General features: G+C 60.7%; 2 protein-coding genes across 21 annotated transcripts in view; one reads left to right on the top strand and one right to left on the bottom strand.

The window, feature by feature from the left end:
* Nucleotides 1-513: 513 nt before the first annotated feature.
* Nucleotides 514-3,669, top strand: PIPOX (pipecolic acid and sarcosine oxidase). The gene is made up of 8 exons (XM_030287823.4): nucleotides 514-701; nucleotides 1,015-1,163; nucleotides 1,823-2,024; nucleotides 2,145-2,327; nucleotides 2,392-2,544; nucleotides 2,611-2,769; nucleotides 2,878-2,953; nucleotides 3,037-3,669. The coding sequence occupies exons 1-8, from the start codon at nucleotides 576-578 to the stop codon at nucleotides 3,165-3,167; spliced, it is 1,179 nt and encodes a 392-aa protein (XP_030143683.4). The 5' UTR covers nucleotides 514-575; the 3' UTR covers nucleotides 3,168-3,669.
* A 525-nt stretch (nucleotides 3,670-4,194) lies between these two features.
* The window catches only part of MYO18A (myosin XVIIIA), a 36,031-nt gene continuing 25,995 nt past the window's right edge, over nucleotides 4,195-14,230 (bottom strand). For 14 of the 20 annotated variants that reach the window (XM_072937311.1, XM_072937312.1, XM_030287809.4 and 11 more), the window contains 15 exons: nucleotides 14,009-14,132; nucleotides 13,733-13,933; nucleotides 13,323-13,433; nucleotides 12,895-12,999; nucleotides 12,637-12,783; nucleotides 12,433-12,546; nucleotides 12,172-12,288; nucleotides 11,986-12,069; nucleotides 11,639-11,776; nucleotides 10,778-10,963; nucleotides 10,556-10,695; nucleotides 9,481-9,525; nucleotides 7,929-8,051; nucleotides 5,877-7,028; nucleotides 4,703-4,840 (listed from right to left, as the gene is read on the bottom strand). In XM_072937311.1, the coding sequence (XP_072793412.1) occupies nucleotides 5,885-7,028; nucleotides 7,929-8,051; nucleotides 9,481-9,525; nucleotides 10,556-10,695; nucleotides 10,778-10,963; nucleotides 11,639-11,776; nucleotides 11,986-12,069; nucleotides 12,172-12,288; nucleotides 12,433-12,546; nucleotides 12,637-12,783; nucleotides 12,895-12,999; nucleotides 13,323-13,433; nucleotides 13,733-13,933; nucleotides 14,009-14,132 (2,779 nt within the window). In that variant the 3' untranslated portion in view covers nucleotides 4,703-4,840; nucleotides 5,877-5,884. Of the gene's footprint in view, nucleotides 4,841-5,876; nucleotides 7,029-7,928; nucleotides 8,052-9,480; nucleotides 9,526-10,555; nucleotides 10,696-10,777; nucleotides 10,964-11,638; nucleotides 11,777-11,985; nucleotides 12,070-12,171; nucleotides 12,289-12,432; nucleotides 12,547-12,636; nucleotides 12,784-12,894; nucleotides 13,000-13,322; nucleotides 13,434-13,732; nucleotides 13,934-14,008; nucleotides 14,133-14,230 lie in introns of all 20 variants that reach the window. The other 6 variants (XM_072937313.1, XM_030287811.4, XM_041720004.2 and 3 more) reach the window with 3 other exon arrangements.

The raw sequence follows: 14,230 nt of genomic DNA, 5'->3' as shown, positions 1-14,230 counted from the left end.
GGGTTATCCCCCACTCCAAGGCATTGTCCCCACACCCCAGTCACACCCCAAAATTTTACAGATTTGCAAAATCCACCATGCTGCATCCTGGCAGCTCTGGTGAGCCCTAAATCACCCCTATCTCCCGTTAAAAAAATAACAAGAAAAGACGGCGACAAAATGGTTTATGGCTGTAATAAATTGTGCTGGAGGGAAAAAAAGCCCTGTTTGCCTGGAAGCAAGGGGGGGTTTCCCATTGGCACACACATGGAAGCCCTGTGTCGCACCACAGCTGGAGGCAGCAGTGGCCAGTGGAAAGGGGGAATTATTGGAAGTGGTTTTCTTCACATCTATGACACCCTGATAAACTGAGCTGCCTGCCCTGGTGGGCCAGGTGTTAGTGCTGGTGGGGGAATGAGAATATTCGTGGCTGGCCAGCCTCAAGGGGTAGGAAGAGCGTGGCCCCTGTGTGTCCCCACAGAGCTGGCAGTGGCCAAAGCTCCACCACCCGCTGGGCTGGGCTGGACTCTGCCCCGTTCCTCCCCTTAGCTCAGCTCCCATCGGCCACGGAGACAGCAGCAGGGACAAGCACAGCCATGGCTGCCCCCAGCCAGCCCCAGAAGTCCACCTACGATGTCATTGTCATTGGGGCCGGCATCCAGGGCTCTTTCACTGCCTACCACCTGGCCCAGCGCCACGAGGACACTCTGCTGCTGGAGCAGGTACGGTGACCCCATTCTGCCACGTCCCCATTCCCAACAGGCTGGGCCGGGTGCCTGCAGACCTGGCTGCCCTCCACCATGGCACAGAGCAGAGCCACTGCCGGCACTGCAGTCCCCAGTGCCAGCAGCCCCTGTCCCTAGTGCCAACACCCTCCTGTCCCCAGCGCCAGGATCCCCGTTCCGTGCTGTGGGTGCCGCGGTTGGCAGGACAGATGTGTCCCCAAGGTGCCCTCTGCCGCAGGGCGCTGGCGCACGTGGTGGCATTGAGGGTGGCAGTGTCTGTGGTCACCCCCATGTCCTCTCTGCCTCACAGTTCCTCCTGCCCCACTCTCGGGGCAGCTCTCACGGGCAGAGCCGCATCATCCGCAGCGCCTACCCCCAGGAGCACTACTCCCGCATGATGCCCGACTGCTTCCGCCGCTGGCAGCAGCTGGAGGCTGAGACTGGCACCACCCTCTGCAGGTGATGGGGACAGGGATGGCACCACCCTCTGCAGGTGATGGGGACAGGGATGGCACCACCCTCTGCAGGTGATGGGGACAGGGACGGCATCACCCTCTGCAAGTGATGGGGACAGGGATGGCACCACCCTCCACAGGTGATGGGGACAGGGACAGCACAACCCTCTGCAGGTGATGGGGACAGGGATGGCATCACCTTCTACAGGTGATGGGGACAGGGATGGCATCACCCTCTGCAGGTGATGGGGACAGGGATGCAGCCACTGCCGCACCGTCCCCTCCTCGCTCTGGAGGCGCTGACCTTTGGGTGGGATGCAGCTTCCTTGGCAGGCTGCTGCCAGCTCCTGGTAATTTATGGGGCTCCACGAAGGAAATGTCATTAAGGAAATGAACATCTAAATGATCCTCCGGTGCCTGTGCTGGGGTCAGGGTTGATGCCGTTTGCTGTATTTAGTGGGCAGAGTGTGATGTCAGCGTCCAGACCCTCCCCACTCATCTCACTCTGCCCTTGTCCCTACATCCCACTGTACAGTGCCCCAGCACCAGGGTGTAGCACATCCCACACATCACCGTGCCTCAGTTTCCCCCAGGGGCAAAGCAAGGTGGGGGTCCATGCAGGGAGGGGGAGCAGGGCGAGCTGACCTGACTGGTGGGATGCAGGCAGACGGGACTGGTGCTGCTGGGGCTGCCAGGAGATCCGGAGCTGGAGGCCTGCAGGAGGAACCTGGGTGTTGACGAAGTCCTGGACTCCACAGCGCTGGCCCAGCGCTTCCCTGGCTTCCAGCTGCCAGCTGGCCAGGTGGCCGTGGTGGACAGCACTGCCGGGGTGCTCTTCGCTGGCCGGGCACTGCAGGCAGTGCAGGTAGGTGCTGCTGAGGGGCTGGAATGCTTTGGGATTGGCATGGGATGGTTTGGGATGGGATGGGATGGGGGTCCCCTGGCTCTATCCTTGCAGCCACCTCCTGTCACTCTCCCCACCCAGGAGGTCTTTCGCCGACACGGGGGCACCCTGCGGGACGGGGAGAAGGTGCTGCACATCCAACCTGGGGCCACGGTCACTGTCACCACCACTGTTGGCGTGTACAAAGCCCCCCGGCTCATCATCACAGCTGGAGCATGGACTGGTGCCTTGGTGGAACAGCTGGGTCTCCGCCTGCCACTGCAGGTAAAGGTTGGTGGCACAGGGGGTGGTGGCAGAGTCGTGGCCAGAGCTAACGGAGTGATTCCAGCCCCTGCGCATCGATGTCTGCTACTGGAGGGAGAAGCAAGCTGGGAGCGCTGGCTTGGGCAGTGTCAGCCCCTGCTTCTTGACCCTGGGGCTGAGCCAAGCCCCCCACGGCATCTATGGGCTGCCCTCCATTGAGTACCCAGGTCTGATGAAGGTGAGCAGGGCACAGCTGAAGGTGGGGGATTCCCTAACCAGCCCCCCCTGACCAGTTGTCCTCCAGGTGTGCCACCACCACGGCAGCCCCACTGACCCAGAGAAGCGGGATCAGGCCCCCTCCAGTGCCCCCCGCCCTGACATCGCCGTTCTGAGCAGCTTCATCAGCAGCTACCTGCCCGGGCTGGAGACCCAGCCAGCGGTGATGGAGACCTGCCTCTACACGGTGAGACCCTCCCCAGGGTTCAGATCCAGGCATTTGGAGTCCTGAGCCTTCCTCCACCCCAAGGTGGACCCCACCCTGTCCCCTCACCTTCACTCCCTGGCTCCCCAGAACACTCCAGATGAAGATTTCATCCTGGACCGGCACCCCAAGTTCAGCAACATCATCATTGGTGCCGGCTTCTCAGGTAGCCACCCCCCAGCCCAGCACCCCAGAGCTTCCAGGCTCGTGGGGAGGGTTGTGTCCCCACCTTCCCTCTCCTTCCCACAGGCCATGGGTTCAAGCTGGCACCGGTGGTGGGGAAGTTGCTGTGTGAGCTGAGCCTGGGCGAGGAGCCATCCTACAACATGGCCCACTTTGCCATCACTCGTTTCCCCGGTGTGCTTGGGGCTGCACAGTAGGTGTGGGGCTCCAGATGTGCCCCCATGGCATCACACTGGCCTGCAGCTGTGTCCTCACACACAGTACACCTCCATCTCCGTGCACCCCAGGGACTCCCACATGCTGCATTCCTCCAACCCCCACACCCCCAATGCCCTGCATTGCCATGTCCCCATATTCCACCATCTCAGCACCTCTGCACCCTTGCTTCCCCACATCCCTGCAGCCTGGTACCTGCCTGCCCACATGGCAGCATCCTGGTACCCTGCTTCCCCACATCCCTGCATCCTGGTGCCTGCCTGCCCACATGGCAGCATCCCAGCACCCCCGTGCCACACGGTGCCAAGCCATCTCTACCAAGCGCCCACTCCTGGGGAACAAATTAAGAAGCTTTGTCAGCCTCATGAAGATGGAGCAGGAGCAGCGCGGAGAGACACACTCGCTTAGGAGTCAAGTTAAATGTTTTAATGTTAAATGTGCCATTTTATTATCATTAGATCGCTCCCACTTAATGAAAGCGCATTAGCGCAGCGTGGCTTTATGGCAGCGAGCACCGGGCTTGGCCTGTGTGCTTCCAAGAGATAGTGGGGAAAGAAAACAGCCTGCCAGGGAGGGAGGGGGTCCCCAGGGTGCAGGGTGTCCCCGGGGCCAGGTGTGGGGCACAGCACATGGCACGGGGACAGCACAGGGCCAGGCCGAGGCTGAGCCGTGCAGGCAGCCAGCAACGCACATCATCATCTCCTCCGCGTTAATTATTTAACACCAGCAGGCAGAGGCTCTGTCCCGCTGCTCATCTGCATATTTATGAAGATTGATAAATGATTCAGCACCGGCACCCAGGAGGGCTTCCCCCCACCCCGCTCCCCTCCCCAGCACCCATGGGTGCAGCAGGCTCAGGGTAAGAGGCCAGATTTGGCCTTCCCATGAAGCCCTGAATCCTTGCTGGGGCTGGATGCATTCCATCAGACCCTTCCATCATGCAAACACCCCCCTGCCCCCCCAAAACGGGGAGACCCCCCAGGCACACGGAGCAGGCAGCAGCCACTATCACCAGCCAGAAATGACGTTTATTTTCATACTGAAAGTAAAGGGGGTGGGGGAAGATGCACAGCTGGGCTAGTGCAAAACAGCCAGGCAGAGGTGGGGGGCTGGGGGGTCACAAAAACCCAGGTGGGAACATGGGACCCTCTCCCCATGTCCCCTCCCCGGCTGCCAGGTGGCTGCTCCCCAGGGCCCGGCCAGCGAGAGACGTCTTTGGCTCAACTAAAAGGGGAGTAAGAGGACGGCAGGGTGCCGAAGGGGGGAGTTTAAGTTATAAAACAAGGTGCCAGCAGGCACTGAGGAATAAATCCCGGGTGCCGGAGCAGCCGACTCCGCCACCAAGGACAGACAGGAGGTGGGTGGGAGGGTGGGGGGTGCAGCCAGCGAGCCGGCCGGGCTGCTCCTCCCGTGGCTGGAGCCGGGGGGCGGCTGTGTGTGTCCCCCCCACCCCGTGCAGAAGAAATACCGACTGTGCCGAGTGTTCCCGGGGCGGTGGGAAGCGGTGGTGGGGGGCTAGGCGGGGGTCTCGGCAGCCCGGCTCTCCGCCTCGCTGGCACTGGGGGAGCTGCGGGAGGAGCGACGTGTGCTGTCCCCGGCGTCCTGCTCATCGTCCCATCTGTCGTAGGTGAAGGTGTGCCGGGAGCTCGTGGGGCTGTGGGAGAGAGCAGGGTTAGGGGGGTGATGAGGGGCTCCATGTCCCAGCATGGCTTGGCTGCTGAGCTCAACTCCCCTCCGGCTGCAGCAGGAGCTGCACGCTGGCAGCCAGCTGGATGGAGCCTTGATTGCCTCCTTTTTTATTCTTTCCGAGATATTTGGGACATGCCTCACTGCAAACAACTCCTCGCTGCGCTGAGCTGAGCCCCTGCTCTGCAGTGGGGCCGAGCTGAGCCTGCCCAGGAAAAGGCTGGTGGCCCTCAGTGACAACACCAGTGCTCCCAGACACCCTGAGGGTCCTGCTTGTACCCGAGCCCAGGGCTGGGGGTGTTGCTCCCATGATGCCTTCCCTTCCTCTGGGACAGACAGCCCAAGGCAACCACATTTCCAAAAGGCTTCTTTCCCTTCCTCCAGCCACCCTCCTATTCAGCCATCAGAAAATGATGCCAGCGAGCCCAAACACACCCTCTCTGCATCAAACAGTGTGCAGAGCTCCAGAGTCCTGCAGGCTGACGCCATTCACACTCCAAATTCCCATCACAGGCACCCAACACAGGTCACAGAGCAACTCTGAGCTCCAGCAGCCCAGCCTTGGTCCCCCCAACCATGGGTGCTGCCTCCCCCATGCTCACACACTTCAGTGGGTGCATGTTAGTACCCATCCCACTCCCCTCTGCTCCTGGGGGCTGTGCCCATCAAACCCTTACAAATTTCCTGGAGGAATAAATCCAGATGTGTCCTGCCCGATGGCTGGGGAGCCAGGAAGGGATTAGCTCATCCTGGTGTCCCGCAGCGCTAATCCCGACCACGCTGCGTCCTGGCAGCACGGGCAGCTGCCGGTCCCGCTGCGGCCATGCCGGGGATCTCCCCTCGGATGGAGATGCCCCAAGCGGGGCTGCTGCAGGCACAGAGGGCTGCCCCATGCCGGGGTGCCCCATGCCGGCGGAGCAGAACTCCGGAGGCAGGAGAGGGTTAGGGCGAGCGGTTAGTGGCACACGGGGAGGCTCATGCTGCACGGCACACACCGCTCCCACCTCCTGCCTCAGTCGCTCTCGGGACGGTACAGGTACTTCATCATCAGGTTGTCCACCTGCTTTTTCCGCTGCTTCTCCTCCTTCTTCTCCCGGGCAGGACGTGTCGGCTCCTCGCTGCCCGCCCCCCGCGGGCCCTTCTTGACACTGGAGGTGCTGCGGTAGGAGCTGGTGGAGCCGGAGGAGGACTCGGAGGAGGAACTGGACTCGGATGAGGACTGCTTCTTCTTCTTCTTCTTGGATTTCTTCTTGCTTTTCTTGGCGCGCTTCTTGGAGCTCTTCTTCTTCTGCTCCTCCTCTTCCTCAGAGGAGCCCGAGCTGCTGCGGCAGCGACAAGTGTGCCGGGAGAAGTCGAGGGCGGACGCGGAGCGGCGCAGGCTGCCGGAGGGGCGGTCAGCAGCGCCCAGCGGGGCCGCACTCCGGACACTCCTGACGCTGCGGACACTGCGACCATCATCCCCCGAGTCGGGGCTGGAGTAGCCCCTGGCTTGCAGCGGGCGGTAACTCAGCACCTCTTGGATGGCGGCTTCCAGGTCGGGGTCCAAGTAGGAGCGGTGCCGCACGGGATGGGCATCCCCAGGACCTTCCTCCTCCTCGGAGGCCGCGCTGCGGGGCCGCGGGGGCACAGAGAAGCTGCGCCCCAAGAGCGGCTGCCCGCGGCTCCCCTCGTCCGCCTCATCCAGGCGGCTGCGGGCCAGGGAGAGCCGCGACTCGGGGCGGCCGTCGGGGCCCCCGCGCCGGCTCCGCAAGCTGCCGGGGCTGGAGAGGGCGAAGCTCAGCACCGAGCATCCCTCGTCCCCATCATCGCCATCCTCCAGCCCGCGCCAGGAGGCGGAGGAGACGCGGCTCACCGGGGCGGAGGCGACAGAGGCTTTCTCTACGTCGGTGGCCGAGAGGGACCACCGCTTGTCCAGCCCTTGGCGAGCCCGGCCGGTGGCGTCGGCGAAGGCGCGGGCGATGACGGCCGCCCGGTCCCGGGGCTCGGTGCCACGGGCCGCCCGGCGCGGAGGGCGCTCGGGGGAAGGCGGCCGCTCGCTCAGGGCGCTGAACAGCGTCTGCTCATCCCCGTGGCCGCCTATGGAGTCCTTGAGGCCCGGCCGCTTCCTGTAGCTGAGGGAGCTCATCACCGAGAGCGGCCGCTCCTCGGGCTCGGACCTGCGGCGGCACCGCGGCCCGCACGCACCGGGGAGACAAGAGAGACACGAGGTGAGCGGGCGAAGGAGGGGCCGGCGAGGCGGGAAACGGCATCGTGGAAAAAAATGTCATGTAAATGGGGGGATTGTTCTAGCCCAGCACTTTGATTCCCCTTTAAAGCGTTGCCTTCAATTTATTTCATTGTCGGCTACCTGGAGCCGCTCTGCGTTTGATTCCCGACTTCAGAAAAGGTGGAATTATCTCCAATAACAAAATGTTTTACATCTGCACCGCTGAATAAATTAAACCAATTAACAGAAACCAGCTCAGATCTTTCCCCCCTGCTCGGCAGAGGGAGGGAGTCCCCTGGGACTCCTGGAGCCCTGCTAGGAAATTGGGTTTGGATAAAAGCAATCTGCACTCAGCAGGAAAGCGTTTTCCAAGGGGGAGTGGGGCTGTGTGCCGCAGCCTCATGCCGTGGGTGCACCTGGGCACGTTCCCCACCCCTGCCAACGTTTTCTGAGAAGTGTGGGGAGGGATGGGGTGGGGCTGCAGAGGAGGGCAGGATGGAGCAGGGAATCAGTCCTGGAGAGATGGAATGCTGCACAGAGCTAGAGCTAAAGCCCAGCACTGCAAGCCCTGGGGAGGCAGATGGGCTTGGGGCTGTGGATGCCCCATAGGCCTCCCTGGTGGGATGAAGGAAGGGGACCAGGGAGTTCCCCCTGGGTGGGGGGACGCGTGTCCCCAGTGAAGACTGAGCCGCTCACCAGCATTAACCCTTCCCTGGCCATCCACACAAGCACCACGTGGGAACACAGCACTGAATGCCACATCCACAGGCACCCACCCAGCTCTATCCATGTCCCAGCACAGCTCAGCCTGTCCTCTGCCTGCCAGCCCCATGCCCAGCTCTGCACCCACCTGCTGCCCTTCAGGCTGCCATCATCCGAGAGCGCTTTGGAGGAGCCTTTGTTCTTGGAGAGCCAAGACTTCACCCCATCCACACGTTCCTCCAGCTCCGAGTCCACATCTGAGTCACCATCACTGCCAGAGGAGCGGGTCAGGGTGGAAGAAAGCAAGAGGTCAGCAAAGGGCAGTGAGTTTTTGGGTGCTGGAGAGATGGAAGTGCACTGGAAGGCACTGAACCCCTCCAGCACCCACTGCCTGTGTACCCTGGCATGGGTGAAACCCCATCCTATGGTCTGCTCCATTTTTGAGACATAATGTGCACGCACATAGCTCAACCTGCAAGCCAGGGGCTCCCTGAAGCCAGAGATGGAGACAGCAAGGCCTGGCTTTGGGGCAGGAGGCAGGGCACAGCTCCAGAAACACAGGAGATTTCAGGCTCCGGGATCAGGAAGGAAATAAGTGGGTTCATTTTATAGGCTGCCGTGGAGCGCAGAATTACAGCGAGGAAGAGCAATGCTGATGGCCCCGGGTAAACAGGAGTTTAGCAGGCGGAACAGAAACGGCTCTGGCACGGCGGGCGCGGGAGCACAGCGGGCAGATTTACAGCCCTGCCGTGCCCGAGAGCCCCTGATTTACGTCTCGGCGTAAAAAAAGTCCTATCTGGCTTAAACCATCTAATTTATAACGGCCGTTCGTAACCATATTGATTGCCTTTAGAAAGAAGGTGCTGTCTGCATTGCAAAATCCATTCCTCCACGTTAAAAGCATCCCTGAATAAATCTCTCTTAATACCTCGCCGCTTACTGCTTTCATTAGGGCTATGGCAGCACCGTCGGGATCTATATGGAAATTGGAGCAGTGTGGTCCCCTCTCGTCACCCCGCTCCCACCAGGCCACTCCAAGGAAGGGATGGATGTATCATAGAATCTTAAATGGCCTTTTATCTGCCTGGTTCTGGGCTTATTCCCTGCCTGGGAATGAAGGCAAACAGCACCAGGGACAGGCCTGGATAGACCCTGTGTATGAATCCTTCTCTTTTTAAATTCAGAGCAACGAGCTGCTCTCCATCCTGCGCATCTCCCTCCCCTGCAATACATCCAGGCAACGCTGGGCTTGGGGGAAAAAAACATCAACAAAAAAACCACAGAATGACACGAAAAAAAAACAACCCCAATGAGCCCCAAAAAACAAGCTCTAGGGGCAGCTAAGGTTTTCTAACCAATGGAATTCAGCTCCACATCAAACACAGTTTGTGTCCAGGCAAACGTGCCGTTAGTTAAGCAGGACCCGGGTCGTGGCAGCGACCATGGGTTGGGTATTAATTAGTGGCAGCAGGGCTCCATTGCTGCCACATGCTGCCACATTTGTCATCAGCCACAGCAGAGCATCACCCCCCCACCCCATCCCAGGGGCTCATCCCGTCCCCATGCACGGGGTGTGGTTATGAGCCGTGCTGTGGGTGCTGTTAGGGCATGCAGAGTTGGGCCAGTGGCATGCGGGACCCCGGCCCCTGGGGGTGAGGTGGGGGTTAGGGGAGGGGAGGAAGGAAAGAGATGCTCCTCACATTTTACTCTTTCTTTTCTGATACTTTGCCACCATGTCCTGCAAACTGGGAGGGGTTGGAGGGGGCAGGGTCGGAGGGGGGAGAAACACAACAGAAAAAAAATTAAATGAAAGGAAAATTAAAAAAAAAAAAAAAGACCAAGTGGATGGGCAAATTAAATTATGGGGAAGGGTCTGGGGAGGAAGGTGAGGCTGCCCTGTGCTCCTGGAGTGGGATTGCACCCAGCTGGATCCCAGCATCCCAGGTTGGGTGCTGAAGCATATCCAAGGAAAGGCAACAAAGCTGAGGAATGGTCTGGAGCACAAATCTGATGAGGAGCAATTGAGGGAGCTGGGGGGACTCAGCCTGGAGAAAAGGAGAATCAGGGGGGACTTTTTCACTCCAGGGGGGTCAGGCACTGCTCCCAAGGGAAAAGCGGTAAGACAAGAGGCCATGGCTTCAAGTTGTGCCATGGGAGGTTTAGATTGGATTTTAGGGAAAATTTCTTCACCAAAAGGGTGGTCAGGCATTTTAACAGGTTGTCCAGGGAAGTGGTGGAGTCATTGCCTGGAAACATTAAAAAAATGTGTGGATGTGGCACTTGGGGACATGATTTAGTGCTAACATGGCAGTGCTGAGTTAATGGCTGGAGTCGATTGTCTCAGAGGTCTTTCCCAACCTAAACAATTGTACGATTCTCTAATTCTATCCTGGGCTGGATCCCAGCATCCCAAACCTCCTGCCAGCTTGTGCTGCCCTGGCTCCTGGGGCTCCCTGGGCTGTTTCCAGCCAGCTGGCAGGATCCTGGATGCATTTCAGGCACCTCCACAAGTGGTTGAAGCTCATGGGGGCCGCGGGTGGACGGAAGGATGGATGCACAGATGCATGGACTGATGCCTGTGTGCACAGGTGCCCGATGCATGGACGGACAGACACGGGGGCACGGACAGATGCACGTGTGCACGACGCATGGATGGATGCACAGACAGCATCCTGCCAGGGCAGGCAGAGCCAAGGGGTCCCTGTGGCATTTCTGAAGTGGCAAGGGGAAGCGGTGACCCCCAGGGATGCAGGAGAGCCAGGCCTTGTCTCTCACCTATTGATGAGGTCCTCATTGCTGTCACTCTCCATCTCATCCTCGATGGCTGCCTGCAGGTCCCCGATGCGCTTGAAGGCCAGCTTCAGGTCTGACTGCAGGCTCTGGTTGGCAGCTTCCAGACTCTCCAGGTCCATCTCCTGCAAGGAGCAAGTGGGATGAGCCACATCCCTCAGAGAACACCCCCTTGTGCCCTGCCTGGCCCCGTCACGGGTTCCTCACCAGCTCGTGCTTCTTGCGGCTGGCTTCTGCCTCCTTCTTGGCCAGCTCGCCCATCTCCTCCTTGACATCCCGGAGCTGCCGCTGCAGCCGCTTGTTCTGCTCCTTCTCCCGGTTCTCGGCGGCTGCGCGCTGGTCCCGCTCCTCCGTCAACTTCTCCATGTTCTCCTTCAGCCGCGTGGCCAGGCTCTGACGGGCAGCGGGGTCACCCCAAATCCCCCCATGGACCTCTCACCCTGAAGATCCACCCTCACCCCAACACCATCAGCATACGATGCAAGGATGGATCCCACTCCCATCAATTTACACAAGGAGATGGAGGAGAAACCACCCCCTCCCAGGGCCAGGGAAGGGGCAGAACAACAGCAAGGCCTTTGTTGAATTGGAAAAATAGATTTAACTGTGTGTGAAGTAATTAAAACATGTAACGTAGGGGAAAAAATAGCTTCTGTTCTCCCCCAGCCACCGAGCCAGCCGCTGCATATTTATGGCCCCGGCAGAGAGAGTGGAGAAGGAAATAATAGCCTGGAAAATATGAAGAGGAGAGCTAAGCTGCCGCGCTCCCCGGCAGAGCTGCGGAGGCAGAATATAAAACAGGCTGCGTTCGCGGGACTGGGGAGTCTATAATTTCCCTAAGTCGATGCAGGGAAAGAGCAGCACTTTGCCGGGCTGGGCGGTGGATTACTGTTATCAGTGCTCGCAGGGAGCCTTCCCTGTGGAGACAGGGATGGGCTGCCAGAGCGGGAGGGTTGTAGCGTGGGGGCTCGTGGGGAGGGGAGGCACTCAGAAAACTCTCAGGCAGCTTCATTATGGTCCTGCTGCACCCCTGTCCCAGCTGGAGCAGAGGGAAAGCCCCGTGACTACCTCCAGGCGCTTGACTTGCGTCCTCTCAAACTCCAGCCTGGTCTCCAGCTCGCGGATCTTGGCCTCCTGCCGGCTCACCAGCGACTTGTCCACCATGGATTGCTCCAGGAACTCCAGCTGGCTCTGCAGACCTTGCAGCTGCGGGGAGGGCACAGCCTCAGCCTCAACCACAATCACCCTGCCCCCACTGCCACGCTGTCCTGGAGGAGAGCTGCTGGCCACGCTGCTCCCATCCTGATGGAGAGCTTCCCACTGGACTGCTCTGCACCCCCACGGTGCAGGGCAGTCCCACGTGGTGTGGGCAGCAGGTCTGTGGTGCCCCCCATTGTCCCAGGGTGCATCCTCACCTTCTCCTGCAGCTCCTGCTTCTCCTTGCTGACCTCCTCCAGCTGTGCCTGGAGGTCATTCATCTGTGCCAGGTCCCGGGACGCCTGCAGGACACATCGAGGCCATAAGTGGGGATCCCACTGCACTGGCTTTAAGAGGGACATCTTGAGGGGGTGGGGTGGGTACAGCTGCTGTTCCCACTTCACCTGGGCCACAGCTGCCTTGTGCTTCTTCATCAGCTCATTCATGTCCTCCTGGTCCTCCTCCAGCCGGCTCTGCACTTCGTTCTTTTCCCGTTGCAGACGGCTCAGCTGCTCCTCCAGCTGCAGGTAGAACACACATGTCTCCCACTGCATCCCAAAAATGGGGCACTCACCCTCCAAACCCACTCCAAACAGCGTGGGGTCACCCTGAGTGCAAATGGGGCATGGCCCCACCGTGGTTCATCACAATTCAAACCCACTCACCGCTGCCTTGGCCTTGGCAAGGTCATCAATCTGCAGATGGAGGTCCTCGATCTCTACCTCCATGGATTTGCGGGCCTTGACGGCGGCTGCACAGGTGAACTCTGACTCTTCCAGCTGCAGGGAGATAGCTCAGTGCCTGGCCAGGGAACAGGGACACCCTGCATCCCTCAAAGCCTGCAGGATGAGGAGTGTCTAGATGCACACCTGATTTTTGAGCTGGGTGATCTCCCTCTTGCTGGGTGCATTGTTTTTCAGGTGGTCCAGCATGATCTGAGCATCAGCCAGCAATGCCTTTGTTCTCTTCAGGTCTCGGCGCAGGCGCTTTTCCGTCTCAAAGTCCCGCTGGTTTGCCTGTGGCAGGGGAAACTTTGCCACCGTTCCACGCCAGAGGGGTGTCCAGCCCACCACAGCCACCTCAGGGTCCCCAAAGCAAGGCAGGTGCCCCGCTGCCCTTCACCCCACCTGCTCACTGACAGCAGATAACTTGCTCTCCAGCTCCCGCTTCTCTCTCAGCACCTTCTGCTTGTCCTCGTACTCCTCCTCCAGCTGCACCTCCATCTGCTTCAGCTGGGGGACAAACAGGGGGCAGGTGGTCAGGGCAGCGGGGAGGGGTCATGACCCCCTCCTCACGTGTCCCCACACCCTGGAGACACTGTGTGACCCCACCAGCCGGGTGTTTGCGCAACCAGAGGCACAAGGCCCGGCGTGCGCCGGCCCGGGCGGCAGCAGGACTGGTCGGACCCGCCGGGCCGGTGGAGCCGGGCTGTGGTCGCTGTGTGGGAGCCGTGTGCTGCATGACGGTGCCCGGCTGGCAGCTCCTAGTACCCAGCCAGGGCATGGGGATGTGTCCCAGGCCCTCCTGGGCAGCGGGGGTCACAGCCGAGCCCTACCTTCTTCTGGCAGGACTGCCGGATCTCCTCCACCTCCTCATCACGGCTCTCCACCTCCTTGGCGTGGGTCTGCCGCAGCCGCTCCATCTCCATCTCCAGCCGCAGCTTCGCCTGCAAATGGTGGGGATGTGGTCAGAGTGAAGGGGACGAACGTGGGGACCCCTCCATGCCACTCTCCAGGCACCACTCACCCTGAAAACCCCCCGGTCTGAGGCCAGCTGGGCTGCCCGCCCCATGGTGACCTGCCGGGCCATGGCACGGAGGGCCAGGAGCCGTGCTGGCCGCGGCGATGCCTGGCCTGACGCCGGGCTCAGGGCGACCGCCTCCTCTTCCCAGGCAAGCCCGGCCCAGGTAATAACAGCCCTGCATGAAACCACCCCACCCAGAAACCTCGCTCCTCCCCGCTGTACCTGCTCCAGCATCTGGATGGTCCCAGCCTGCTCATCCAGTTCCTCCTCCTGGTCTTTGACCTTGGCCTCCAGGTCCCTCAGCTGTTTCTTCACCTTGGCCAGGGAGGCTTCATCCTTTGACTCCTGGGAGGAGATGTCCTGCAGCTCTGCCTCCAGCGCCTCCGCCTTCTGTGTCAGCCCTGCGATGTCCGAGTCCCTGTCCTGCAAGAGACAGGGTCACCATCAGCCCGGGGCACCCATGACTGGGAGGCTGGGGAGGGTCTGGGGGCTACTCACCTCCAGCAGCTGCTTGAGGCCAAAGACCTCGGCCACCAACACATCCTTCTCCCGGCTCAGCTTCTCCCGCTGCAGCCGCTCCCGCTGCGCCTCCTCGTGCGCCTGTGAGAGCTCGCTGTCAAACCTGCATGGGGACAGTGGGGTGAGCACTCAGCACCCCGGGGACTGATCCTCAGCCCTGTGCCAGGGGCACTGCGCTGAGCATCCCCTTCCCTCAGCAGC

This window comes from Taeniopygia guttata, chromosome 19, assembly GCF_048771995.1.
Source record: "Taeniopygia guttata chromosome 19, bTaeGut7.mat, whole genome shotgun sequence".
NCBI classification, from domain to species: Eukaryota; Metazoa; Chordata; class Aves; order Passeriformes; family Estrildidae; genus Taeniopygia; species Taeniopygia guttata.
Note: the sequence above shows the minus strand (reverse complement) of the source record. Positions and strands in the feature narration are given on the sequence as shown.